The sequence below is a fragment of the Schistocerca nitens genome, chromosome 3 (assembly GCF_023898315.1).
Source record: "Schistocerca nitens isolate TAMUIC-IGC-003100 chromosome 3, iqSchNite1.1, whole genome shotgun sequence".
Taxonomy (NCBI): Eukaryota; Metazoa; Arthropoda; class Insecta; order Orthoptera; family Acrididae; genus Schistocerca; species Schistocerca nitens.
Genome location: NC_064616.1, coordinates 296,810,124 through 296,837,518, shown reverse-complemented (window position 1 = coordinate 296,837,518; position 27,395 = coordinate 296,810,124). Strand labels below are relative to the sequence as shown.

At 40.4% G+C, this 27,395-nt stretch overlaps 1 protein-coding gene across 1 annotated transcript in view; it reads right to left on the bottom strand.

Moving 5' to 3' along the window:
• The window catches only part of LOC126248274 (protein PRRC2C-like), a 240,396-nt gene that overhangs the window by 132,121 nt on the left and 80,880 nt on the right, over positions 1-27,395 (bottom strand). The window contains exon 11 of the mRNA XM_049949121.1: positions 17,654-17,821. Within this exon, the coding sequence (XP_049805078.1) occupies positions 17,654-17,821 (168 nt within the window). The remainder of the gene's footprint in view (positions 1-17,653; positions 17,822-27,395) is intronic.

Genomic DNA, 27,395 nt, shown 5'->3' with positions numbered 1-27,395 from the left:
CAATACTCCCTGCATCCTTCTGTACTGGTGGGCCCTTCTCTCGTGACATCTAGTGATCAATTCTGCATTACATGGGGTGCAGCATACTTTGGATCAGACAGTTTATTACTTTAGCGACAAACAGCCAGCAAATATCTATATACCTTCCATGTTCTCTCCACCCTAAATGGTGATTGAGGAATTGCCACTTTGTTAAAGAATTATTCATAGTTTCTCGCAAGATTGGGGCTAATCAGGCCCTGTTGCTCTATTGCACACTTGGTTTGAAAGATAAGGTGAAAATGACTACAGACAAAAAGGTTAGTATAGATTTGTGCAACTGTGAAAAGACCTGTGCATGAACAATACAACTACCACTGTCATACCTTAGCAAATAATCCGGCAAAGAAACCAAAAAAATCCTGGTCCTATGTAAAATCACTAAGTGAGTCTAAGGCTTCCATTCAGTTACTCATTGTGCAGTCTGGTGTGACAGTACAAGATAGCAAAATTATTGGCAAAGTTTTAAATCTTGCATTTAAGAAATTATTCATGCAGGGAATCGAACAGACATACTGTCATTTGACCATCACAAAGTTCTGCGCGGACAACACAGTAATAAGCATCCCTGACATAGAGAAACAACTGAAAGAGTTGAAAACAAGTAAGTCACCAAGTCCAGATGAAATCCAAATTCTGTTTTACAAAAAGTACTCAACGGCATTGGCCCTTACTTTTCTTGCATTTATTGCAGATCTCTCACCCATCACAATGTCCCATGTGACTCCTGTATATAAGAAGGATGGAAGAATGGACCCACAAAATTCCACACCAATATCCTTAACATCTGTTGGTAGGAATAGGTTGCAGAATTAAGAAATAATCAACTTCTCATGTCCACAAGATATTAAAATTACTTGGGACTTTTTTGTATTTATTTTGGGTCCCATGTTTTGCAAACCTCTGAACACTTAAGACAGTGGTCATCCATCTGGATGATGACAATATTGATATTTTTGGGTCTGCCATTTAAATCTGGAGTTCGTCTGTATAGAAATGATATTCACACAACACAACAAGATTTATTTCATTGGCATACAAGAAGAAAAACAGTGGACCCAGGACTGAGGTACGTGGACACCCTTGACAGAACATGCTTTTGGAATTACTTTTCATTCCCTTAGACATCTCCCTGCTCCACGTTTCATGTTCCTCAAGCAGCTTTCAAACCAATTTTGCAATAGTTTCTGAAAATTCTAGCAGTTACATTTTTCTGACCACTATATCAAAGCTGAGAGAATCAAATACTTTGCAGAATGAAGTAGTAGTGTCAAGTGCTACAATGTTCACTAAAACCACTGGTGCTTGTCATCTCGTGGCAGGAAAAATCCCTGACCCCACTGGGAATCGAACCCGGGACCCCGTGTGCAGGAAGCGAGAACACCGCCGCAAGACCACGAGCTGCCGACCATCCTCTCTAAGCAGTCTGAACATGGAGGTACAAGCCTTTTTTTCCAACTGTCAAAATTATGTTGCCTAAAAGTAAAAATGACAACATAATGTGTGTAATTAAATATATGTTTGGAGACAAGAAGAGATATTTTTGCAATCCGTAGGAGGTTCAGGAGCGAAACTAAGTGGGTAGTGCCTCAGGACTCTCATTGACACTGAGAGCCTGCCTCTCCCCCTCCCCGATCTCCACCCCCTTAACAGCCATAAGAGTGGACAGTGTTGTCTTTAAATCTTTGCGTAAAATCCACTCCTTTGTACAAAGTGTAGCACATGTGGCTTATAGTTTTCTAATCAAATAATAGGATCACTGACAAGTGATGTCCTAGGTCCATTTGATGTCACAGATCTGTTGAAAAATCTTCAAGAATGTGGTAAATCATTAATGTTCCTCCACAGATGTTGTACACTGGTTGTTCTTGTCATAGTAGGAAGTCATTAGTTATTTTTGTAAGCCCAGTTCGGAGATGAAATAAGGCAATACTGTCCCTCCTTGAGCTTCGTAGTGAAGTCTGCCAGGCCCTAGTGATGTGTTTGATAGTCCATAGTTTATTGGATTGTGTTTTATCTTGGCATTTGTTTTCTCATTACTTCAGAATGCAACATCACATGTGTGTACGTAAGTCAGCACTTTAAATATCTAGTTTGAGTGTTTCAATCCCCACTGCTTCTTCGGCTAGTTTTTCAACCAGCTCATTACCTGGCATACCAATGTGACTATGTCCACAGAAAAATGGTAGATATCCCGAATTGTTGAGGGCATACAGTTTGTCATGGATGACAGAGACCATTGGATGTTTTGGATAGCACTTCTCTACTGTTTGTGAAACACTTAAGGAGTCGCTGCATATGATGAAAATCTGTCGAGGTAAAGTCATTATATTTTGTAGTGCTCAGTGCATGTCTATCAACTCTGCAGTACAGATAATGCATTCTTTCATTACAGAAAGTTGTACTCTATTCCAATTGTGTATGTATGCAAAGCCAACTTGCTCATTGTATTCAGGGCTGTCTGTGTACAGGAGATTGAATGAGGATACTCTTTGATGAACGAATAAAATGCACAGTGAACAAAATTGAGAATCGTGTTATCTTTGGTGTTGCACCTTCAGTCCATCCTTACTTCTAGTTTGGGAACATACTGTGAAGGCTTTCACAATGGAGAGTACAACATACAGGTAACTGAACGAAGTGGAGTTCATGTCAGAAGTTGCTGATCATCCTGCACTAAGCCAGTTCATGAGTAACCAGGTCTTTGAATTGTGAAATAAAATTGGATGACACGGGTGGTTTGGCATTTGATTAATCACAATTTTGTGGTTAAATAAATTTTGTGGTGTCATATTTTCAGTGGTGGCGCTCCCAACTGAGCTCGTTAGGAAAGCTCCAGTTACCAAATGGTCCCCATTGTCGTGGGCAGTGTCTAATATTTCTAGGACTGACAATGCTGCTGACCCACAAACAATGTACTCATAATCCAAATGGGATAAAACAAAAATTTTATAACGTTAATGAAAGTGTTTGATTTGCACCCCAGAGTTGTTAGCAAGGAAATGGGGAGTATAAAGTTTCTTTATGTATAACATCTTGAGTTGTACATATAGTACCAGTTAAGTTTATTATCAAAAAGAAGTTCTAGAATACGGTGCTAGTCAACTATTTAAAGTAACTGGCTTTCAAGGTATAGTTCTGCACAAAGATGGGCAGACCGTATTCTATGAAACTGCGTGACTCATGACTTAGAGAAAAATGGTATCAACGGTCCTGCACCAGTCTTGGTGTCTTCCATCAATATGGGTGTCTTCTATGTCGCTACGTATCTGGCATTCAATTTGCCGTACAATTTGCCTAAGTATTCAGTCAACTGATCATGAACAATATATTCCACAGCTTTTGATACAGCTGGCACAATGCCAATTGGCTGGTAATCACAAGTTCACTGGGCATCTTCTTTCTTAATAATAGGTCCAATTATGCTGTTTTTCCACTGAGTAGGAATCATCCCACTCATGAATAAATAAATACATCTGTTCATACTGATACTAAGCTATCTGCAACATTCTTCATCACTGTAATGCTGATACAATAGTTCTGTACCACTTCAGTAGAGATTCCCGTTATTGTCTTATTGTTGTGTTTACTGTAACATCTTTTAGATGGAAGATGTCAGAGTTAGATATGTAGTCTGGGGCATCTTGTAGGTGACAGTTCTTTGATGCTTGGGGGCTGAGTGACAAGTTTATTCAGTTAGTCAGCTGAGATGTTACACAGCTTCTGGTTTTGCCTGTCCTACAACCAAACAACAGGCTATCATGTCAGAATTATTGATGAATTCAGGTATCTGGGCAATTTTTAGACAGATCTTTCACCTACTAAAGTCACTGAGCATACACCGTCCTAAAGTTTCAGCATTTAATACAACTCTTAGAAAGATGGCATGGAGAAAATAGCGTGTAAATCAGCCTGTTCACAGAAATTTTATCAACACATATCTCTGCAACTGAATAAGCCTGTCCAGTCTAGAAAAGATGTGCCCATGCAGAAAAAGTAGACACAACCCTCAATTAAACATGTTACATACTTTGTTTAGATGGAGGATAAAATTTTGGCCACGCTGTATAAAGTACAATGTACTGCAGCCTCAACAATGTAATGAGCAGATCATGAATGAAATGAGAAATTTAAAGAGATTTTTGATATAATTCAACATGTCATCATGTCTAAAATCAATAATGACTCTTGTGTTTAGCTTAGCACAGAACCTCAAAGCTCAGACTTACTTCAAGAAGATGCGCCAACTGGCATGGAAAATCTGACTACAAGCAAGTCTAGTGCCAATGAGGACACATCTAACAAGATGGAGATAGAAGGATCAGGATGATATCCTCTGTGAATGTGATCAGGCACGTTACTGTTCTAGCTCAGTATTGGGTCGAAAAACTGTAAGAAATTGGTAATTTCCAGATATGGAAAAGAAACAAGGGAAGCAAAGAGAGTACACTATCGGGAACTTCACAATCAACTGGAAATGTAACATGGAGAGAATAGAACATTTGAAGTGGACAAGGAATAGAAACTGAGTGTCCAAGACAATAAACATAACATGTGCATCATGGACAAGGATGGCAAAATATTCCAGCACTAGGGCCAATTTCTGTAAAGATGGAAAGCTCATTTTAACTAACTCCTTAATACTGAATTCCCTTACTTACCAATCTTAGAAGGCATGTCATTTAATGGAAAAATTACATCCATAATTTCTGCACAAGTTATTAGTGCAGAAAACAGCACGGGTTAGTTGTCTGGTCTATGTGAAATACCATAACATTTTTGAGGTCTAAAAGTCTTCATAATGAAGTGAAATTCTGGCACTCTAATGGGTTGGTGCATAAGTTCTTCAAGTTTTTCTATAAGTTTAATAAACACAACAGATACACATAACAGAGAGATGTCTTCAACAATATATTTACAACTGTTTACCACACTGAGATAACATTTTGATTCTGTGACTTTAGAAATCACATGTTTTGAGGCGAAGAGCTGAACAAAAGCATTTTCATCTGGAAATGAAGTTCCTTGAAGGTTGCTCGACAGAGAGCGAAAATAGATGAAAATCTGAGGCCTCAAAGTAAGGTGAATAACGTGGCTGTGGAATGACTTCCCAAACCAACCCCTGTATAGCATTTTTTGTCAGTCTAGCAGAATGCGCAAAGGCATTATCTTTGGGTAGCAGCCCTTCATGCAGTCTTCCTGGTCATCATGTTTAGATTGCATCTGCAAGATGTCTCAGTTGATGACAACAAATGTCAGCAGTTATGGTTACACCTCAGAGAAGCAATTCATAGTACATCACATTGTCACTGTTCCACCATATGCATGACATTATCTTTCCTGGATGCACACAGGTCTTTGTATGGGGAGCTGCTGCTCTGTTTGGGCTCATCCATTTCTTTCTTTGTTTACGTTAGCACAAAGACATCATTTATTGTCACAACTTAACTTCCCAATTGCATGCAAATCTCGCACAATGGTGGAATGATCACAGTTCATTGTGGGTTAATGTGTTTTAGATGGCCTTCATCAAACTTTGAAGGTCTTCCTGACATGGAGTCACTAATGTCAAAACAATCTTCCTTAAAATGAGAAAACCATTTTCTTGTTATGCTCTGTCCTATGGCATTACCCCATACATGACACAAATGTTTCTGGCTGCCTCCGTTAATGTCAAACCTCTACTGAACTCAAACAGTAGAATATATCAGAAGTGTTCCAACTTCTTCACTTGGCGCTCCATTTTCTAGCATCCACAGCTCTACTCACAATACCCAAACAACAAAATGATAATATTAAACTGAAATAGCGACAGTGAACTACAAATAAAAAATGACAATCGATAAATAAACCCATAGCAGCCAGAATACCAACACGCAAAACAAAAACGCTACAATTTTATGCACCAACTGAATGGAAGCCCTGGGATGGATGAATCTGGCTATGACGCAACTACAGTGCATGGCTGGAGTGAAGCAACAAGATTTCAATCAAGCTGAGAATAAGAACCATATGATTAGGACAATGAAATAAAAGGAAATAGAGAATAGAGAAAAAAAGAATACCACAAAAAGTCAAAGTAGTAGTAGTAGTAGTTGTTTGGAGCACAAGGCAAAATTTCCCTTGCAAAACCAACAGCAGCCTCAGCATAGAGGGCAGGAACAGATTCTCACCATATGGACCTAGGGGGCATGAAATGGCATTGCCACTGTGGTGTGATGCGTATGAGTAACGTAGATGTGGGGCAGTAGAGGTAGTCAGTACCTGAACAAGAGAACAGGAAATACGTTTGCTTTTATTCTCATTGACTCAGTCTATTAACACTGCCCTGGTGATATACATTCTACCTTTAACTTCACTCCAAAAACCACATTTTCAGACTTCCCAGCAATGTACGGGAAGGTAGGTAAGACTGGATTAAACTCTTTATGCATTAAGCCTGGGCATTTATCAATGAAGTGCACTAAAACAGGAAACTGTATTGTGACTGGGTACTTCCTCAAGATGTACCAATACAGTAAAGGATTTACAATTGTCATACACAATTGCAAAGTCTGGTTGACAGTAACTATGACAAAAATAAATGTACGAAGCTGAAAGGTAACAGGAATATTCCTTTCTATTTTCAGATAAAAACAGAGCTGCAGTGTGCTCACTGCTTAAACAGAAATATGAAACATATAACCTTATACAATGGGATATCATTTCTCACCAATAATGAGCAATTTTCTATTACAGCAGAGGTGTTGTTTACTTCATATGAGCTCAAGACCTTTACGCACATTTATTTCATTTATGTTAATTTGAAACAACCACATTCCTTCTTGGTCATCTACATATTTCAAGCAAGAATAGTTATTACTGACAATAAATATGGTATAGAAAGTTACATCTACATCTACATCTATACTCCGCGAGCCACCTTACGGTGTGTGGCGGAGGGTACTTATTGTACCACTATCTGATCCCCCCTTCCCTGTTCCATTCACGAATTGTGCGTGGGAAGAACGACTGCTTGTAAGTCTCCGTATTTGCTCTAATTTCTCGGATCTTTTCGTTGTGATCATTACGCGAGATATATGTGGGCGGTAGTAATATGTTGCCCATCTCTTCCCGGAATGTGCTCTCTCGTAATTTCGATAATAAACCTCTCCGTATTGCGTAACGCCTTTCTTGAAGTGTCCGCCACTGGAGCTTGTTCAGCATCTCCGTAACGCTCTCGCGCTGACTAAATGTCCCCATGACGAATCGCGCTGCTTTTCGCTGGATCATGTCTATCTCTTCTATTAATCCAACCTGGTAAGGGTCCCATACTGATGAGCAATACTCAAGAATCGGACGAACAAGCGTTTTGTAAGCTACTTCTTTCGTCGATGAGTCACATTTTCTTAGAATTCTTCCTATGAATCTCAACCTGGCGCCTGCTTTTCCCACTATTTGTTTTATGTGATCATTCCACTTCAGATCGCTCCGGATAGTAACTCCTAAGTATTTTACGGTCGTTACCGCTTCCAATGATTTACCACCTATGGCATAATCGTACTGGAATGGATTTCTGCCCCTATGTATGCGCATTATATTACATTTATCTACGTTTAGGGAAAGCTGCCAGCTGTCGCACCATTCATTAATCCTCTGCAGGTCTTCCTGGAGTACGTACGAGTCTTCTGATGTTGCTACTTTCTTGTAGACAACCGTGTCATCTGCAAATAGCCTCACGGAGCTACCGATGTTGTCAACTAAGTCATTTATGTATATTGTAAACAATAAGGGTCCTATCACGCTTCCTTGCGGTACTCCCGAAATTACCTCTACATCTGCAGATTTTGAACCGTTAAGAATGACATGTTGTGTTCTTTCTTCTAGGAAATCCTGAATCCAATCACAAACCTGGTCCGATATTCCGTAAGCACGTATTTTTTTCACTAAACGTAAGTGCGGAACCGTATCAAATGCCTTCCTGAAGTCCAGGAATACGGCATCAATCTGCTCGCCAGTGTCTACGGCACTGTGAATTTCTTGGGCAAATAGGGCGAGCTGGGTTTCACATGATCTCTGTTTGCGGAATCCATGTTGGTTATGATGAAGGAGATTTGTATTATCTAAGAACGTCATAATACGAGAACACAAAACATGTTCCATTATTCTACAACAGATTGACGTAAGTGAAATAGGCCTATAATTATTCGCATCTGATTTATGACCCTTCTTGAAAATGGGAACGACCTGTGCTTTCTTCCAGTCGCTAGGTACTTTACGTTCTTCCAGAGATCTACGATAAATTGCTGATAGAAAGGGGGCAAGTTCTTTAGCATAATCACTGTAGAATCTTAAGGGTATCTCGTCTGGTCCGGATGCTTTTCCGCTACTAAGTGATAGCAGTTGTTTTTCAATTCCGATATCGTTTATTTCAATATTTTCCATTTTGGCGTCCGTGCGACGGCTGAAGTCAGGGACCGTGTTACGATTTTCCGCAGTGAAACAGTTTCGGAACACTGAATTCAGTATTTCTGCCTTTCTTCGGTCGTCCTTTGTTTCAGTGCCATCGTGGTCAACGAGTGACTGAATAGGGGATTTAGATCCGCTTACCGATTTTACATATGACCAAAACTTTTTAGGGTTCTTGTTTAGATTGTTTGCCAATGTTTTATGTTCGAATTCGTTGAATGCTTCTCTCATTGCTCTCTTTACGCTCTTTTTCGCTTCGTTCAGCTTTTCCTTATCAGCTATGATTCGACTACTCTTAAACCTATGGTGAAGCTTTCTTTGTTTCCGTAGTACCTTTCGTACATGATTGTTATACCACGGTGGATCTTTCCCCTCGCTTTGGACCTTAGTCGGTACGAACTTATCTAAGGCGTACTGGACGATGTTTCTGAATTTTTTCCATTTTTGTTCCACATCCTCTTCCTCAGAAATGAACGTTTGATGGTGGTCACTCAGATATTCTGCGATTTGTGCCCTATCACTCTTGTTAAGCAAATAGATTTTCCTTCCTTTCTTGGCATTTCTTATTACACTTGTAGTCATTGATGCAACCACTGACTTATGATCACTGATACCCTCTTCTACATTCACGGAGTCGAAAAGTTCCGGTCTATTTGTTGCTATGAGGTCTAAAACGTTAGCTTCACGAGTTGGTTCTCTAACTATCTGCTCGAAGTAATTCTCGGACAAGGCAGTCAGGATAATGTCACAAGAGTCTCTGTCCCTGGCTCCAGTTCTGATTGTGTGACTATCCCATTCTATACCTGGTAGATTGAAGTCTCCCCCTATTACAATAGTATGATCACGAAACTTCTTCACGACGTTCTGTAGGTTCTCTCTGAGGCGCTCAACTACTACGGTTGCTGATGCAGGTGGCCTATAGAAGCATCCGACTATCATATCTGACCCACCTTCGATACTTAACTTAACCCAGATTATTTCACATTCGCATTCGCTAATAACTTCACTGGATATTATTGAATTCTTTACTGCTATAAATACTCCTCCACCATTGGCGTTTATCCTATCCTTGCGGTATATATTCCATTCTGTGTCTAGGATTTCGTTACTGTTCACTTCCGGTTTTAACCAACTTTCCGTTCCTAATACTATATGCGCACTATTTCCTTCAATAAGAGATACTAATTCAGGAACCTTGCCCTGGATACTCCTGCAGTTTACCAATATTACGTTAACTTTTCCTGTTTTTGGTCTCTGAGGACGGACGTTCTTTATCAACGATGATAATGTTCTCTCTGGTAAGCCGTCAGGTATTTTATCGTTTCGCCCAAGGGGGGGTCCCTCTAACCTAAAAAACCCCCGTGTGCACGCCACACGTACTCTGCTACCCTAGTAGCTGCTTCCGGTGTGTAGTGCACGCCTGACCTGTCTAGGGGGGCCCTACAGTTCTCCACCCAATAACGGAGGTCGATGAATTTGCAACCATTATAGTCGCAGAGTCGTCTGAGCCTCTGGTTTAGACCCTCCACACGGCTCCAAACCAGAGGACCGCGATCGACTCTGGGCACTATGCTGCAGATATTAAGCTCAGCTTGCACTCCGCTTGCGATGCTGGTTGTCTTCACCAAATCAGCCAGCCGCCGGAAGGAACCAAGGATGGCCTCAGAACCCAAGCGGCAGGCGTCATTCGTTCCGACATGTGCTACTATCTGCAGCCGGTCACACCCAGTGCGTTCAATAGCTGCCGGAAGGGCCTCCTCCACATTACGGACGAGACCCCCCGGCAAGCACACCGAGTGCACACTGGCATTCTTCCCCGACCTACCCGCTATTTTCCTGAGGGGCTCCATAACCCGCCTAACGTTGGAGCTCCCTATAACTAATAGGCCCGCCCTCTGTGACTGTCGGGACCTTGCCGGAGAATCGGCCACTGGCCCAACAGGCGAGGCATCCTGTGGTGGCTCGGAAACGATGTCATCACCACTAGGAAGCACCCCGTACCTGTTGGAAAGGGGTAAGGCAGCCGCCACGCGGCCAGATCCCACCTTCGCCTTTCGGCCAGGCACGCGCGAGCCCACCACTGTCCGCCATTCACCCTGGAGTGATGGCTGACCGGTAAGATGCTCACTGCCGGAAGACGCAGCGACATCAGGGGTTCCATGTGATTCCAAGGCCACCGAAGTAGGCATAGGTCTCACCACAGTTGCCCCAACGCCACTACGAGCCGACGCCTGCGCCTCGAGCTCGATGAGCCTAACAGACAAAGCCTCCACCTGTCCCCGAAGAGTGGCCAATTCTCCTTGCGTCCGCTCACAACAACCACAGTCCCTACACATGACTATGTTTACCCTACTCTATACGGTGACAAATTCCCAAGATAATCTTCTGATGAGCTACTCTGATAATCAAGAAACACTCACTGAAATACGAGACGCGAAAACTACGCTAGGTTTTCCCAGAAAAACTATTTAAAAGCTAAGCGCAGCAAATAAGTACAAAAACACTGTTATTGAAATAAAAGGTTCTACCTAGCACTCGAACACGCAAGAAATTACAAAAATAAACTAGTAATTACACAGATAACTGAAAATAAGTCGCTGCTGTTTGTAAAATATGTAAGAAGCAAACGGTGTACTCGCCTTAGTAGTAGCAGGAGCTAGCGATGCGCTCTCGCTGACGGTCTAACTGACAGTTATGGCAGAATGTAAATAACAGGAGTAGAGGCAAGTACTCAGCAAATAGGATAAGTGTCAAATCATTCACAGGCACATCAACAAGCTGGAAAACTGCACTAGCTTTCAGATGAGAGCTAGAGTACACCCCCCCCCCCCCCACCCCCACCCAAACACACCTGCACTGCTATATTGTGCCAACTGAATACACAGTCATCTGACACAATGTACGAAGTTTCCAGTCTTGTTTCTGTGCCTGTCAGTTTCTGACCTTTGCTCCTAAATTAATTATATTACTGACAATTAGGTATATGACGGTTCCAGGCATACAACACACGATTAGAGGTCAATAAATTCCCACATCACTAGGAACTAAATGTTCCATGTACGAGGTCATGCCTCGTAAACTACACTGAAGAACATTATACAGTTTCGTAATTGTTCTCAACTTTTTGTCTTCTTCCTCTGTTCATTTGTGCTGGTGGTGTTGGTGGTGGTGGTGGTGGCAACAGCAGCAACAGAGGCCATAAAAGTCTATATGAGCTTTACTGTTTATGTGCTCCCACTTTCCAACCCTTGCTTTCACAAATTTTCACTACACCTGAATCAGAATACTAAATACTGATGTCAAGCTACTGTTGCAACAACCAATCACGAAATGTGGTTGTTTGCACCCCCAGTCCCTCACTCCGATAAGCCAGGTAGCTGTTACTAACCAGTTGTGGCCAGTAACCTAACAGTTGTTTTTGCTGTGTGCTTTGCTTTTCCGCGCAGCATGTTTATTGCACTACAGAATGTCTGAAGCTTGTAAAGCTGAAGTGTGTCAAAAGTATGGTTGCTAAATTGGAAGTTCAGCAATATCCTCATGTGTGTGGTCAGACGTATGAGTTTGTGCGCTCAGTGTGCAAATATTTCGAAGAGTAAGACATGGTGCAACTCTACTGATTAAAAGGTAGATTAAAGAACTGCAAATGTTTTGAAGATTCTTAAAGGTGTCACAGCAAATCTTCTCCCAGTTTACATTTTGAGGAAAACAAGTGACTACCATGAAGAGAATTGATCATGACAGTCTTCTGAAGTGGTTCAAGGCACAACTACGGAAAACAAATTGGTGGTCTGTCCTTGTAATGGACATTACCCCATACCATTCAGTTATTAAAGATACAACTCATTTGACAATGGCAACTGAAAAAATTGATAGTGCTAAATGATTTAAAATGTCACAATATGCAAGTGCATAGAAATTCGGATAAGGCAAAGTTTATGGAACTTGCAAAACAAAATAAGCTAGAATTTCAACAGCATGTTATTGACAAGGTTGCTAAAAAACACAGTCAAAGGATTGTTAAGGCTTACATCATATCACCGTCACTTTGATTCCATCAAAATGATTTGCACACAGATCAAATGTTACATAAGTACAAATAATAAAAGGTTCACTAGCAGAACTTCATAAACTGTTAGAGAAATCAATGGCACTAATAACAGCAGATAATTGGAGTAATGTTGTATGCCACACAAAACACTTTTTGATATCTGAAAAATTGAGCATGTATAGAAAATAATACTGAAGATATTATTACACCCTTGAAAAATTCCAATAGCACATAATGATAGTGCTGAGGAAGGAACTAACAGGGGATACTGAATGTATACAGAGAAGAACAACACGAATGGTCACAAGTTCGTTTGGTATTGGGGAGTGAGTCACCGAGCTACTGAAGAAATTATCCCAAGAAAGTCTACTAAAAAAGTTTCAAGAACCAGCTTTAAATGATGACACTATGAAATACTACAACCCCCTACATATCACTGACATAGAAATCATGAGGATAAGATTAGAATAATTACAGCACGCACAGAGGCATTCAAACAATCAATCTTCCCATGCTCCCTATGTGAATGGAAAGGGAAGAAGCCCTAATAACCAGTACAATGTTATGTACCCTCAGCCACGCATTTCACAGTGGTTTGTGGAGTATAGATGTAGATGTACAAGTGGCTCCAGATTATGTGGCTATACCGTTTGCCATAATTAGTCTGTTTTCAATGTTTGTACATCAGGTTTTTGCACAGTTTTCATATAGTTTGATTACAAATATTGTTTCACTATTAAGGAATATCCCTCTGCACAAGTATGATCTTCAGCAGTTATTATTTTAATGTTAATTAATTATTATATTTAGATGAAAGATTCAGACTGATTTGAGCACTGTCTTTCATACTGAATACATCAAATAAACTTGAACTGTACTGATTATTGTGAAAGACACTCCATGTTGTGCTGCTTTGTTGGGATACACAAATAATGGGATAACAGTATCTTTTTACCTACAAGGGTGGATTAATTAATCAATACAATGTTATAATCCTGTGAGGTGAACTCCATATTTTAAGATTAAGAATCAAGAGAAGGTTTATCAGTTAGGGCTAAACATGCTACAAAGTAATGGCAAATCAATAATAGAGAACTGACAAGAATCACAAGAGTATTTAAACACACTTTTAGTTTTAGAATCATCCTGGCACCAACTGGCCATTTAATGGAAACCACAGAAAATCTAAATATTGGACACAATTGCATAGTTACAATCACAGACATCCTGAAAAGGCTTTATTATTTTATTGTTTCTATCACTGGGCACGTCGATGACAACAGAGGATTGCAGTAATCAACGTGCACAAGTACAACGTTTACTAATTCAGATACAGGGAACCAATGGAAAAATGCTCCTACTGGAGTAAAATAAATGTTACTATGTTCAGTTTTTATTTACAAGACTGGCCAAAAAGTGGGGTACAAGCTGCATCATTCTACCTTTCTCAGCATCTTCATAAATTTTCAAAGAAGTTTTGGCATGCAAACATATCTGCAATTTTTTTATTCATATGCAACTCACCTCTTAACTCGAACAAGCTCATCTAACTCCACTCACTAGACCAATGCTGTAAGTTCCTAATATACATCCACTGCTAGTTGCCCTTTCTAAATCCCTTAATCAGCCCAGCTCACTCATTATCTGTTTGTGTCTCTCTATCACTGTCTCGTGTCACACCCACTGTCGTCTTCATTCTGTTCTACTACTATCATTGTCACTGTCTCCCTCTTGCTCTCTTTTACTCCTAGTCTCTCATTCCTTCCTTCCTACTGCTGCCATCTCTTCTCACTGTCACTATCTCTCCCCCTTCCTTGCTGTCATTCCCATTCACACTGTCACATTATCAATGGTTTTCACCCACTTCCACTTTCTCTTTCTCTTTATTCCACCTCCTCCACCCCAGCACTGTCTCCTTTACTATTTTCCATATTCCACTATCCATTACTTTTCTCTCTTTTTGCCACTGCCACTTCTCTCTCAGCATTAAAAAGTGTGAATATATTCGCATGCCAAAAATTTTTAAAGGTGCTGACAAAGGCAGAATGAGGCAGCTGGTACCCCACTTCTCAGTCAGAGTCTTTTAAATAAACAGGAACATATTCACATTTTTTGTGCTCTGATAGGAGCATTTTTCTGCTGGCTTCCTTCTTTTCCTGCTGCAGCGTAGCATATACTTCACATGAAAAGAGATATATTGGTTAGTAAAATTTAGATAGTTTAATTATGCGAAACTGAACTAATGCAAAACTAATTTTACACCTCAGAGTGGATTTTACGTGCAAAAACTTTTTCATGTGCATCAGTACTACAAAAAGAGGCTCCCAGATAAGAGAAACACTTAACAACATACTTCTCCATGCAATTTCACTTTACAAACTACATTTTCACCTCATGCTGTATTTTATATGGGTATTATATGTGTACAAGTGGGGTAACTTTGAACCTCTGCATCACGGAAACAGATAAAGATATGACGAAAAATTTCAAGGTTGTCTGAGATTTGAGATCTTAAGAATACATTGTAAACATTACAGCCAGTTACTGTGCATAGCAGTCTTGACAGTCCTTAGATAGATTTTGGTCTACTGGTAATGGTGAAAATATAGTAAAGAAACATTATTGTGAGGCTTTCTGAGGAATAAACCATGAACTAATGGTGTCTCACTCAGTCCCATAAAGCATACAATAATCCACATCAAATGCAAAAAGAACCAACCAATTTGCTGCATTTGCCTAAGCAATAGGAAGTGTTTTAATATTCATAATTTGACCCTGTACTGCAAAACAGTGACACGAAGATGCTCATACTGTTGGGTACACAAACAGCATGCATACCAATAATCTGTAATGGTGAGCAAAATGGTTAACAGGCCATCAACGGTGATCTCAAAAACATTAACCATCTGCCAGCAGATGGCTCAGTGGATATACTGAGATAATACCAGATACACTTTTGGAACACAAATTAAACACAATTCAATCTACAAGAGCAATACAGTACATAAAAAGCCATTTGAGAAGGAAAAATTATATACTTAAGATATCACTGCAAATGTACTACAGGATTTCCTTTAATAAACCTTCAATGACCTTTTCTCTAGGCGAGATAAATTTACGCAAGTATTAAGGAAATGACTTCAATCAATTAATCGGAATATAAATAGTAATGTAGTTTCTAAATAAAAATATAAGTTTTAGATATCCGTCACCTAGAAAGCTTAAAGGAGATGATATAAGAATTTCAGTCAATTAATGTTTACATCATGTTGAAAGCTGAAAGAAAGGGAAAAGCTCTAGGCTGCCTCCTATCAGGTAGCCTGGCTATTACAGACTGCAGACCATTTTTTTTTTTTTTTGTGCCACACATAACTGAACCTGATGGCTCAGTTACAAAGATACTATTGTGCCTTCTCTTCAAGAGTGCACCAAGAATAGAGCATGCAAAGGCAGCAACAAATTGAACGATTTTTGCATTAAAAAGGCAGAGAGAATTAATGACAATAAAGATTCATACTAATTATTAAAAATAAACCCAATAAAAAGTCAAAACAGAACATAAAAAAAAAGGAACAGTTACAGTTCTTCATAACATCAATAGGAAACCATAATTAGGATAATCCAGCAATATAAATGTGGTTTTGTTTGGGTTGCACGTCACTGTAATGGAAAAATCAGTCTTAGATTCCACAAAATTAAGAAAATATATGAACATTCCAACAGTCACCTCCAGTAATCTAGAAACATCCTGAGAACTTGACAAACAACAGTGCTTTGATTTATTCTTTTCCTGTATTTCTGTGCTGTATTAAATGCATAACTGTTTATGAAAAGTTAACAGTTACCATAAACAAACCTATTCATCAGCGTTTCATGGGAAGATTCAAGCATCAAAAGAATAATGCCCCTACCCATTTAGAACTACTAAATTTCAGAGGAGTTCTGTCTTATGCAAGACACTGTTCTGAAGTTTTATTTTCACCCAGAAGTGTTTCAGCACTTTCTGTGCGATCTTCAGTGGGTTCCTTTATTTTCTTTCTGCAAAATTGTTGTTACATGTTAACCTCTAAGGAAACATTTGGTACAAAATATTTACTTTTGCACTTTGCTGAATTTTATATATACATACACAAAAAACGACTGAAGACAGCACGAAAAGTGCTGAAACATGTCTACAAACTGGTGCCTTGCATAAGATGGAATTCCTCTCCAATTTTACTAGCAAGTATGAAAATAAGAAGAACTGGAACATTCACAAGGTGATTATAACTAATAAAATTTGATTATGTCCGTTACCAGATTACCCTAAAAACTATAAACTGAAAAATTCCAATTATATGAAAACCCATTGCACCACAATGACTGTGCTTTTCAGGGTATCATTTATTTCATTAGGAACTTGACAAACCCACAAAAGGAGTTGCTACTTTAGAATGAAATTTGCTATCAGTGTGACTTTCAACAGCAAGTTATCTATACATAAACATATATCAAAGTCAAAATTTGGTCTGGCAAGTGGTACTTCACACATTTTAATATATTAAACAAGACATCTGAAATTATTCAGAAAACTACAACATGAATAAATGTTACCACAGAAAGATATATACTACCACATTTATTTCCTACCCTTATATAAAAAAAACTGAATTAAGGTATATGGAATTTTAGTTTTATTTACAAAAAATACAGAGCTACCACAAGAAGAAATGCATGTCAAATAAGTCATTATCCATTCCACATGCAACTATGAAGAACAAGTAAAGCAAATCAAACAACAACAAAATGCAGCTATCTAATGTAACCACGTGCATTCCTTTAATTTAGCAATCTTCCTTCATTTTAATTTTTACCGGATTGTTTTTATCCAAAGGCAGTTCTAAAGCTTATCTAAGAAACATGCGCCCAAAATGAATTACAGAAAGTAAGGCCTAAATGAGTGCACATATGCAGTAGTAAATATTGCCCTGAAACCATTTAGCTGCACTACAAAGGCAATGTGTGAAGTATATAATTAAACTACAGGGAAACTACCACTTCAACAAATTTTTAGTATCCTCTCTGTCTGTCTGTCTGTCTTCCTATTTTTCTCACTTTTTCCAAGCAAGTGTTACTTACTGGATGAGGACCTGTTCGCATCACTGAGATATGGAAGCTGCCAATTGTAGAACCTGAACCTGACACTGAAGATCCAGAATGGGTTCTGTACTCTACTGGCACAGCATGAGTTTGATGCCATGGCCTCTGCTCTAGAGGTCCTCTATCCAGACGCTTTTCTTTGTCATCCTATGAATGACATACCAAATATTTTTCTAGAAGCCACAACACATTAACATGCTATATGTACGGCTAAAGCCAAAAGTAAAATTTTTGTCCATTACTTTTCAATTTGATTTCTATTTGTTACCAGCTAGTCTGATGTGTGTTAGTCACATATTTCAGAAAATGGCAAATGAAAGTTTGCCTGTGTATAAAAATTCTGATTACTGTCTAGATAATTCTGCTTACACATATATTCAACATAGAAAATTTTGTTTTCAGTTAGCCATGCACCTTTCTCTACTGATTAAATTAACAATTATTAGGCACTTCAGCAGTAAACCTTTGAACTGATACCACATCAGTGATAAATAATTAGAACAGTACTTATTGCACAACGGTAGTACAACTGTGTTGATAAATATGAGAGCTTTAATTTATTATCATATATCAGGAACCAGTACCAATTCTAAACAGTTCAATCAATTTTATTCATTATTTCTCATGACAGTAACATAGCTAAACACAATGCAATAACATGTGGATACTGAGCAATTAACACCAAGGGGGTGGGGGGGGGGGGGGGGGGGGAGTGATTATCAAACAAGATTTGCTATGCATTACATGGCTACAGTCTCCACAATAATATTAATAGGAGAGACAGGGAAATGGCCACAGGGAGAAATAACAAGTATGAAAACCAAAACAAAGGAAAAGCTAAAATAAGAGGAAAATAAAAATATGTTAAACAAGATTAGCAGAACACTAAAACATGGTAGCATACAGAAGGTGAAGATAAACACGGTAAAGGGGAGAAAATACCAATTGAATGTCAGGGAAGGAGAGTTAAGGAGGAGTACAGAAGGATGGTGAGGTGTGAGGTGAGGTTGGGAAGGTGGATTGGTGAGGGACAGAGGGAGGGGGGGAGGTAGGAAAATTTGCAGTCCATTAGGATATGGTGAGGAGAAGACTGTCTGCAGGGAATATTTAGTTTTTGAGAGAATGCGTACACAGCTACCAGTCGTACACAATTGTGATTGTTCAACACATACTGGACCAGAGTGAAGATAGAAAATGAAAATGTCAAACCAATAAACGTTCGACTGGCGGCTTGCTTTGCACAGGTTACAAAGTTTGAGAGGCAAAATGTACACCAAAGTGGCATTTCAAACAAGGCATGGAGCAGTGAACTAAAGAAATCAAACTTTCACATGAATCTGAATGCCATAAACAATACTGCTTTTGTAATTCCATAGTTTGTGTACATATTTCAGGAGGACAGTATCTTAGACTACAAATGCGGCTTTCATCGGGCCTGTAATTCAAATTGGATGCATTTTGGAGTCGATTTATAATAAATTTCATGTGACAGTACTGGTTCTCCACTTTACTTTACAACTTAAATCTCCAGAAATTTAAGACAGAAGGAAGGTGATACAGAAGTGATTGACACAACTGTCACCATGGCTCTTGTTTGGAAGCATGTCCTATGATAAATATAGAAACATTCGTAGGTGAGTATCAATCGAAACGGGGTAAATTCTGCACAAGTGTAAAGTGATCAGAAGGAAATGATCAGTAACTCGTGTAAATTATCAGCACCTCTGGTACCTCAAAGCTTCATATTATCACTTAAGAACCATACAATTATCCTCATAATTCACAAGCCTCAAAATGGACAAATGAACTAGCTACAGAGTTTCTTTAGCTGCTGTGGCTACTTTCTCCTACAGTTAACTTCATAATCTCACAATTGTGTGTGAATATTGACTGTGCGTGCGACCCCCCCCCCCCCCCACACACACACAAAATAGTAATACCTGAAGCACCTTATTTGATATACATATTTTCATGACACAGTCTGTACTTTAAAACGCAAATACAACGGTGTTTTTTAAGCAAAGTTTTAATCCCTAAATACACTCCTGGAAATTGAAATAAGAACACCGTGAATTCATTGTCCCAGGAAGGGGAAACTTTATTGACACATTCCTTGGGTCAGATACATCACATGATCACACTGACAGAACCACAGGCACATACACACAGGCAACAGAGCATGCACACTGTCGGCACTAGTACAGTGTATATCCACCTTTCGCAGCAATGCAGGCTGCTATTCTCCCATGGAGACGATCGTAGAGATGCTGGATGTAGTCCTGTGGAACGGCTTGCCATGCCATTTCCACCTGGCGCCTCAGTTGGACCAGCGTTCGTGCTGGACGTGCAGACCGCGTGAGACGACGCTTCATCCAGTCCCAAACATGCTCAATGGGGGACAGATCCGGAGATCTTGCTGGCCAGGGTAGTTGACTTACACCTTCTAGAGCACGTTGGGTGGCACGGGATACATGCGGACGTGCATTGTCCTGTTGGAACAGCAAGTTCCCTTGCCGGTCTAGGAATGGTAGAACGATGGGTTCGATGACGGTTTGGATGTACCGTGCATTATTCAGTGTCCCCTCGACGATCACCAGTGGTGTACGGCCAGTGTAGGAGATCGCTCCCCACACCATGATGCCGGGTGTTGGCCCTGTGTGCCTCGGTCGTATGCAGTCCTGATTGTGGCGCTCACCTGCACGGCACCAAACACGCATACGACCATCATTGGCACCAAGGCAGAAGCGACTCTCATCGCTGAAGACGACACGTCTCCATTCGTCCCTCCATTCATGCCTGTCGCGACACCACTGGAGGCGGGCTGCACGATGTTGGGGCGGGAGCGGAAGACGGCCTAACGGTGTGCGTGACCATAGCCCAGCTTCATGGAGACGGTTGCGAATGGTCCTCGCCGATACCCCAGGAGCAACAGTGTCCCTAATTTGCTGGGAAGTGGCGGTGCGGTCCCCTACGGTACTGCGTAGGATCCTACGGTCTTGGCGTGCATCCGTGCGTCGCTGCGGTCCGGTCCCAGGTCGACGGGCACGTGCACCTTCCGCCGACCACTGGCGACAACATCGATGTACTGTGGAGACCTCACGCCCCACGTGTTGAGCAAATCGGCGGTACGTCCACCCGGCCTCCCGCATGCCCACTATACGCCCTCGCTCAAAGTCCGTCAACTGCACATACGGTTCACGTCCACGCTGTCGCGGCATGCTACCAGTGTTAAAGACTGCGATGGAGCTCCGTATGCCACGGCAAACTGGCTGACACTGACGGCGGCGGTGCACAAATGCTGCGCAGCTAGCGCCATTCGACGGCCAACACCGCGGTTCCTGGTGTGTCCGCTGTGCCGTGCGTGTGATCATTGCTTGTACAGCCCTCTCGCAGTGTCCGGAGCAAGTATGGTGGGTCTGACACACCAGTGTCAATGTGTTCTTTTTTCCATTTCCAGGAGTGTATTTTGGAACAGGTTCTGAGACTATTTGAAACTTAAAAACACATACCAAATTTGTCACTACTTCAAACTAATCAAGACAGGCCAGACGACACACCTAATACTGCCTTGCTGCCTTATTGTGTCAAGCTAAGTAAATTTTTTTTTTTTAATGTGTCACATTGGAAGTGCTATGTCAAAGAAATTCCATACATAGTGTGTTACTAACAAGGATGATTGTACTACCTGGCTGGTCCTCCAACTTGTCCCACGCTAATGAGCCACTGTAACCGGATTTGTGTAGATTGTCATTTAAAATACTCTGCAGTTGGTAGCCTTAAACAATTGTAATTAACTCAAAACACCCAGGTACTTATGACCTTACTGCACTCTCCCTAACTTACCTGCAGATGCCAGTAACATTTCATTCATGACCAATTTAATTTTTAAAGCCAGTCATTCACTAAAATATACATTACACGAGAGTGGCATCTAGGTAACGTATTTACGCAATCATTTCGTTAGTATCTATGCTTGTAAAATTCTGCAAAACATATAAAAAGCTAAAAAAGATGCTTTTCCTTGTGCCATGCTGTATTCACAAGGAGACCACACAAGAATCTGATTTTTGTAATTTTTTTATATTTACAATATGCGAAGTTCTGAACTCAAATACAAGTTGCCCAAAGCAGTTTGATGCAACACTCAGAATTTCTCGAGAAAACTGACTTTGAAGTTTTCCAAGCAACTTTAAGTCACTAAAGCTGGAACAATTTTTTGATCCACATTGTGGCTCTGTCGTAGCATTCCTGATTGCCACACCAGTGGCCCAGGTTTGATTCCTGGCTGACACAAATTGTTAAACAAAAGAGCATGTTCTACAATCATTTTCATAGAGGATACAATACATAAATATTCAAAGAAGATCTGCAGCAATCTGGTGTGGTAATCACTGTATTGCTGATTCGAGCCTCATTTCAGTCATTACTTTTTCGTTCAATTAAAATACCTATGTCATTTAAACATAAAATTCATCAAATATATGCTCATCAACACACATCTAATTATTGTTTTTAAGAGGACCTCCATCAACTACAGTAAAATAATAGTAAATTGTGTTCTGTGAAGTCTGTGCACACACAGGTAACAAGGACTGTTAACTCTTCCCATTTAGAGATGCTCTTTTATAACGTTTCCCCTCAACGCTCATGTAATTTTTATAAAAATGATAGATACATTAGGTAGCACATACTAGATGAAATTTATGTTTAAATGATGTAGGTACTGTAACTGAACACAAAAATGAACGACAAACTAGATTCAAACCAGCACTCCATGGATTACCAGTCTTCAGTGATATTAATATTTTTTGTTGTTCATCTTTTATCTTCATGAAAATGCTCATAGGACACGCACTTTTGTTTAAGAATTTGCATCAGCTGGGCATCGAACCCAAGTCTCCTCTATCGCACTCAAGCATTCTTAACAAAAGATATTTCTAACTTTAGTCCACTAAAGACTTTTGGGAAACTTCGAAGTCAATTTGCTCCACAATTTTTGCAAGCTGCATCGAACAGCTTTGGTCAATTGATATTTGAATTCTGCACTTCATGTAGCACGAATATAAAAACTGGATACATCAGATTGCAATGTGGTCTCCTTGTCACAACATGTCATTCATATAAACTGGCACTAACAGATGTGTCTGTCATACCCAACCTTTACTCTTCCCCAGCTAGCCATATCACTCAATTACACTGTCCTAGTTGGTGTTCAGATTATCATCTCCATCTCCTTGGTATCTTTGTGGAAGCATCAGCTGTTGCCTCAGCTGAACAGACTCCTTTATGCTGCCTAGTGCAGCAAGACAATGGATGAAGCGTACACCTTCCACCAGCATAACCTAGCAAAGGATCTCTCAGAGTAAATTCTGGTCCTACAAAACATCACTGAGCAGGTTGAAGGCTTCTATCCAGTCACTTGTTGACCAGTGTACTGCTGCAATAGCAAACAACAAAACAAGAGACAAAGTCTTAAATCATTCACGCAGTACAGGTATTTTATCGTCTGAGTGTCACACAGGACACAAAGAAGAGTTGAAAACAAATAAGAGAAGAGTTGAAAACAAATCAGTCTCCAGGTCTGGATGGAATCCCAATTCGGATTTACAGAGAGTACTCTACAGCATTGGGCACTTACTCTGGTTGCATTTATTGTGAACCTTCCACACAGCACGAAGTCCTAAGTGACTGGAAAAAGGTGCAGATAACTCCAAGGGTAAAAGAACGGACCCACAAAATTACATGCCCGAACCCTTAACATCGATATGTTGCAGAATTCTTGAACATATTCTTAGTTTTAATATGACAAATTTCCTTGACACAGAAAATCATCTGTTCACAAATCAGCATCATTTAGGAAGCATTGCTTGTGTGAAAGTTGGCTTGCACTTTTCTTGCACAATATCCTGTGAATCGTGGATGAAGAGCAACAGGCAGTTTCCGTATTCCTTGATTTTCAGAAAGCATTTGAAATGGTGCCCCAACGCAGACTGATAATGACGAACCAAGCATATGGAATAAGTATCAAAATATGTAAGAGAATGGAAGACTTCTTAAATAATATGAGGGATTTTAGTAAGTAACACAGCACCTTTTTTCTCGGCCAATTTTGGTTGAAAAAATGAGAAATTTGTTGTGGGACATTGTGGAATATTCCCTCTTCAGCCCCTATAGTTTCATGAAGTCCCGATAGGTGGTAGCATTAAAGGTAGCATTGAAAATGGTGTCTGTAACAGAGGTGTGTTCCAAGCAGAGCACTGACATCGAGTTTCTTTCAACGAAAAAACCAGAGGATCGCAGATACTCATAGGCATTTGCAGAATGTCTACGGAGACTTGGCAGTGAAAAAAGCGTGATGAGTTATTGGGCAAGGCATATGTCGTCATCACAACAAGGTCGCACAAACCTGTCTGACTTCCAGAGTGCTGGCCGATCGCACACAGCTGTGCCTCCTGCAACAGTGGAACATGCAGTTTCGCTGAAGTGATCAATGGGTCACAATGTAACACCTCACTGCTCAACTGGACATCACTGTTGGTAGTGCTGACACATATGTCCAACACTTGGGGGTGCTCAAAGCAGTTTGCCTGCTGGGTTCCTCACCGCCTGTCAAAAGACCATAAAGAGCAACGAAGGACTAGCTGTGCGGAATTGCTTGCATGTTGTAAGGCTGATTTTGACCATTTTTGTTGAACATCGCCACAGGCAATGAAAACAGGTTCATCACTTCGAACTGGAAACAAAACGACAATCCATAGAGTGGCACCATGTTCTCTCTCCTCTGAAGAAAAAGTTCAAAGCCACATCCTCAGCCAGGAAAGTCATAGCAACTTTATTCTGGGACTCTGATGGGGTTATTCTGTTTGATGTTGTGCCTTATAGTGCAACGATTAACTCTGAAGTGTACTGTGCTACCATCACGAAGCTGAAGGGAAGAAGTTCACTTGCACACTGAAAATGTGTTTGTTGCCACAAAATGCAAATGAACTTCTCCTTCTCAATGACAATGCAAGGCCCCACATAATACTGCGCACCCGAGAGGATCTTTCAAAACCTCAGTGGACTGTTTTTCCTCATATACCCTATAGAACGGATCTCGTACCTTCTGACTTCCATCTGTTTGGCCCAATGTAGGATGCACTCCACAGGGAGCAGTACAAGGATGATGGGGAGGTTATTGATGCAGCACTATGTTGGTTCCATACTTGACCAGTAGGGTGGTACGTTGGCATACAGGCCCTCCTAGTAAGGTAGCACAAGTCTGTCACATTGAACAGAAATTAGGTCGAAAAATGAGGTTTTTGGTCAAAAGGAGTGGGGAATAATATGGTGTACAGGAATCCTGAATAAAACCTACATGCTTTCCAAAAATTGTGTTGCATTACTTATTTAATGCCCCTCGTAGAACCCAGTACATTGTCCTTAATGGCTGGTGTTCATCAGATACAGGGATACAGTCAGCTGCGTCCCCACAAAATGATACAACCACTCTTGTTCTCTATACACATAAATGATCTGACATACAGTGAGCACCAATCTGTGACTGTTTGCCAATCGTGCTGTAGTATAAGGGAAAGTATTATTGTTGAGTGACTAGAAGCATACACAACGACTTCCACAGAATTTCTACATGGTTTAAGGAATGGCAGATTGCTCTAAACATAAAAAAAATAAAGTTAATGAAAATGAGTAGGGAAAATAACCCTGTAATGATTGACTACAGAATTAGAACCATTACTACTTGGCAAAGTAGTGTTGATTAAATATCCAGGCGTAATGTTGCAAAGCAAGACAAAATGGAACATGCACTTACAGACAATGGGATGGCTAATGGTCAACTTCGGTTTATTGGGTGTTGTTAAGAAAAGTGTAGGGTGTAGTTTCGAAACGTCTTAAATTTTCAAAGGAGACCACGTACAGAACACTTGTACAACCCATTCTTGATTACTGCTCAAGTGTTTGGGATCCCCACCGTGGGATTAAAGAATGACATGTCAGGAATTTAGAAGCATGCTGCTTGATTTGTTACCGGTAGACAATCAACAAGCGAGAATTACCAAGTTGTTTTGTGAACTCAAATGGGAAATGCTGGAGGGAAGAATATGTTCTTTTCATGAAACACTATTGACATAATTTAGAGAACAAGCATTTGCAGCTGACTGCAGAACAATTCTACTGCTGTCAATGGTACATAACGGCTTCTGAAATACATCAAATGGTGACTTGCCAAGTACGCATGTAGAAGAGCGTTCTTTACTACTGAACGAAATAACGACCTAAATGACCAGCATGACCAAAAAGACACACTGTACACAGTAAATATACTGAACATGGCTGGGGGTTCATTTGGTGGTGGGTACAGAACATGAAAAGGAACCTCCAAATAATCCCATTCTCCAATGAAAAAGCAGGTAACAAAAACCAAATTTCAAAGTCATAATTTCTACCTCTACTTAATAGCTGTCCATTGAGCAAAACTGTCAATATTTTATCGTCCCACTTAACACAAACCCAGATCATAAAAGCAGCCAGTTCCATCCACCCACTTTAATTATATAAATTACACACACATTTTACCATTGGATTCTTTACGAGTAAACTCCACACTGTATTTCACCGACACTGATGGTAAAAAAAAAAAAAAAAAAAAAAAAAAAAAACATTTGATGCAAAGTAAAATATTCACAGTTGTGTCCTTTAAAGCTTGCAGTTATTGCCTGCATAAATTGCTTTCACAATAAACACCAGTTTCATCTGTAATGAAGAAAATATCATCAACAACCCCACTATATTAAAAAATTAGAAACTACAAGTTGTCTAACACTGAAACAATTTCCTCAATAATGCTCTCTGCATTGTCCTCCAGAAAACCTGGTTCCCGGCTGTGCGGACCCCTGCCCTCCGCAGCTATAAGGGATATTACAGGAACCATAGTGACTATAACAGAGTGTCAGGTGGAGTTTGCGTCTAAGTCCTGAACTCGGTATGTAGTGAACCTGTGCCCCCCTTCAAACCCCTCTTGAAGCTCTGGCTGTCAGGATAAGGACGACACAGGAAATAACTGTCTGCAATGTATATCTTCCTCCAGATGGTGCAGTACCCCGGATGTATTGGCTGCACTGACTGATGAACTCCCTAAACCTTTCATACTTTTAGGAGATTTTAATGTGCGTAACCCCTTGTGGGATGGCACCATGCTTACTGGCCGAGGTAAGGAGGTTGAAAATTTACTGTCAAAACTCGACCTCTGCCGCGTAAATACAGGTGCCCACACACATTTTGGTGTTGCACATGGCACATATTCGGTCATTGATCTCTCGGTTTGCAGCCCTGGCCTTCTCCCATATATCCACTGGAGAGCACATGACGACCTGTGAGGTAGTGACCACTTCCACATCTTCCTGTCACTGCCCCGGCGTCAAACCCATGAACACTTACCCAGATGGGCTTTAAACAAGCCTTCACCTCTGCTGTCACTGCTGAATCCTCCCCACATGGTGCCATTGATGTTGTCATTGAGCAGGTAACTACAACGATCGTTTCTGCGGCAGAAAATGCGATCCCTCGTTCTTTAGGGTGCCCCCGGCGAAAGACAGTCCCTTGGTGGTCGCTGAGGCAATTGGAGCGTCGGCAAACTCTACAGTGACAAACACGGCACCCTTACCTCAAGCACCTAAAAGCATGTAAGTGGCTTTGTGCCTGCATTCGCCAGCTTACAAAA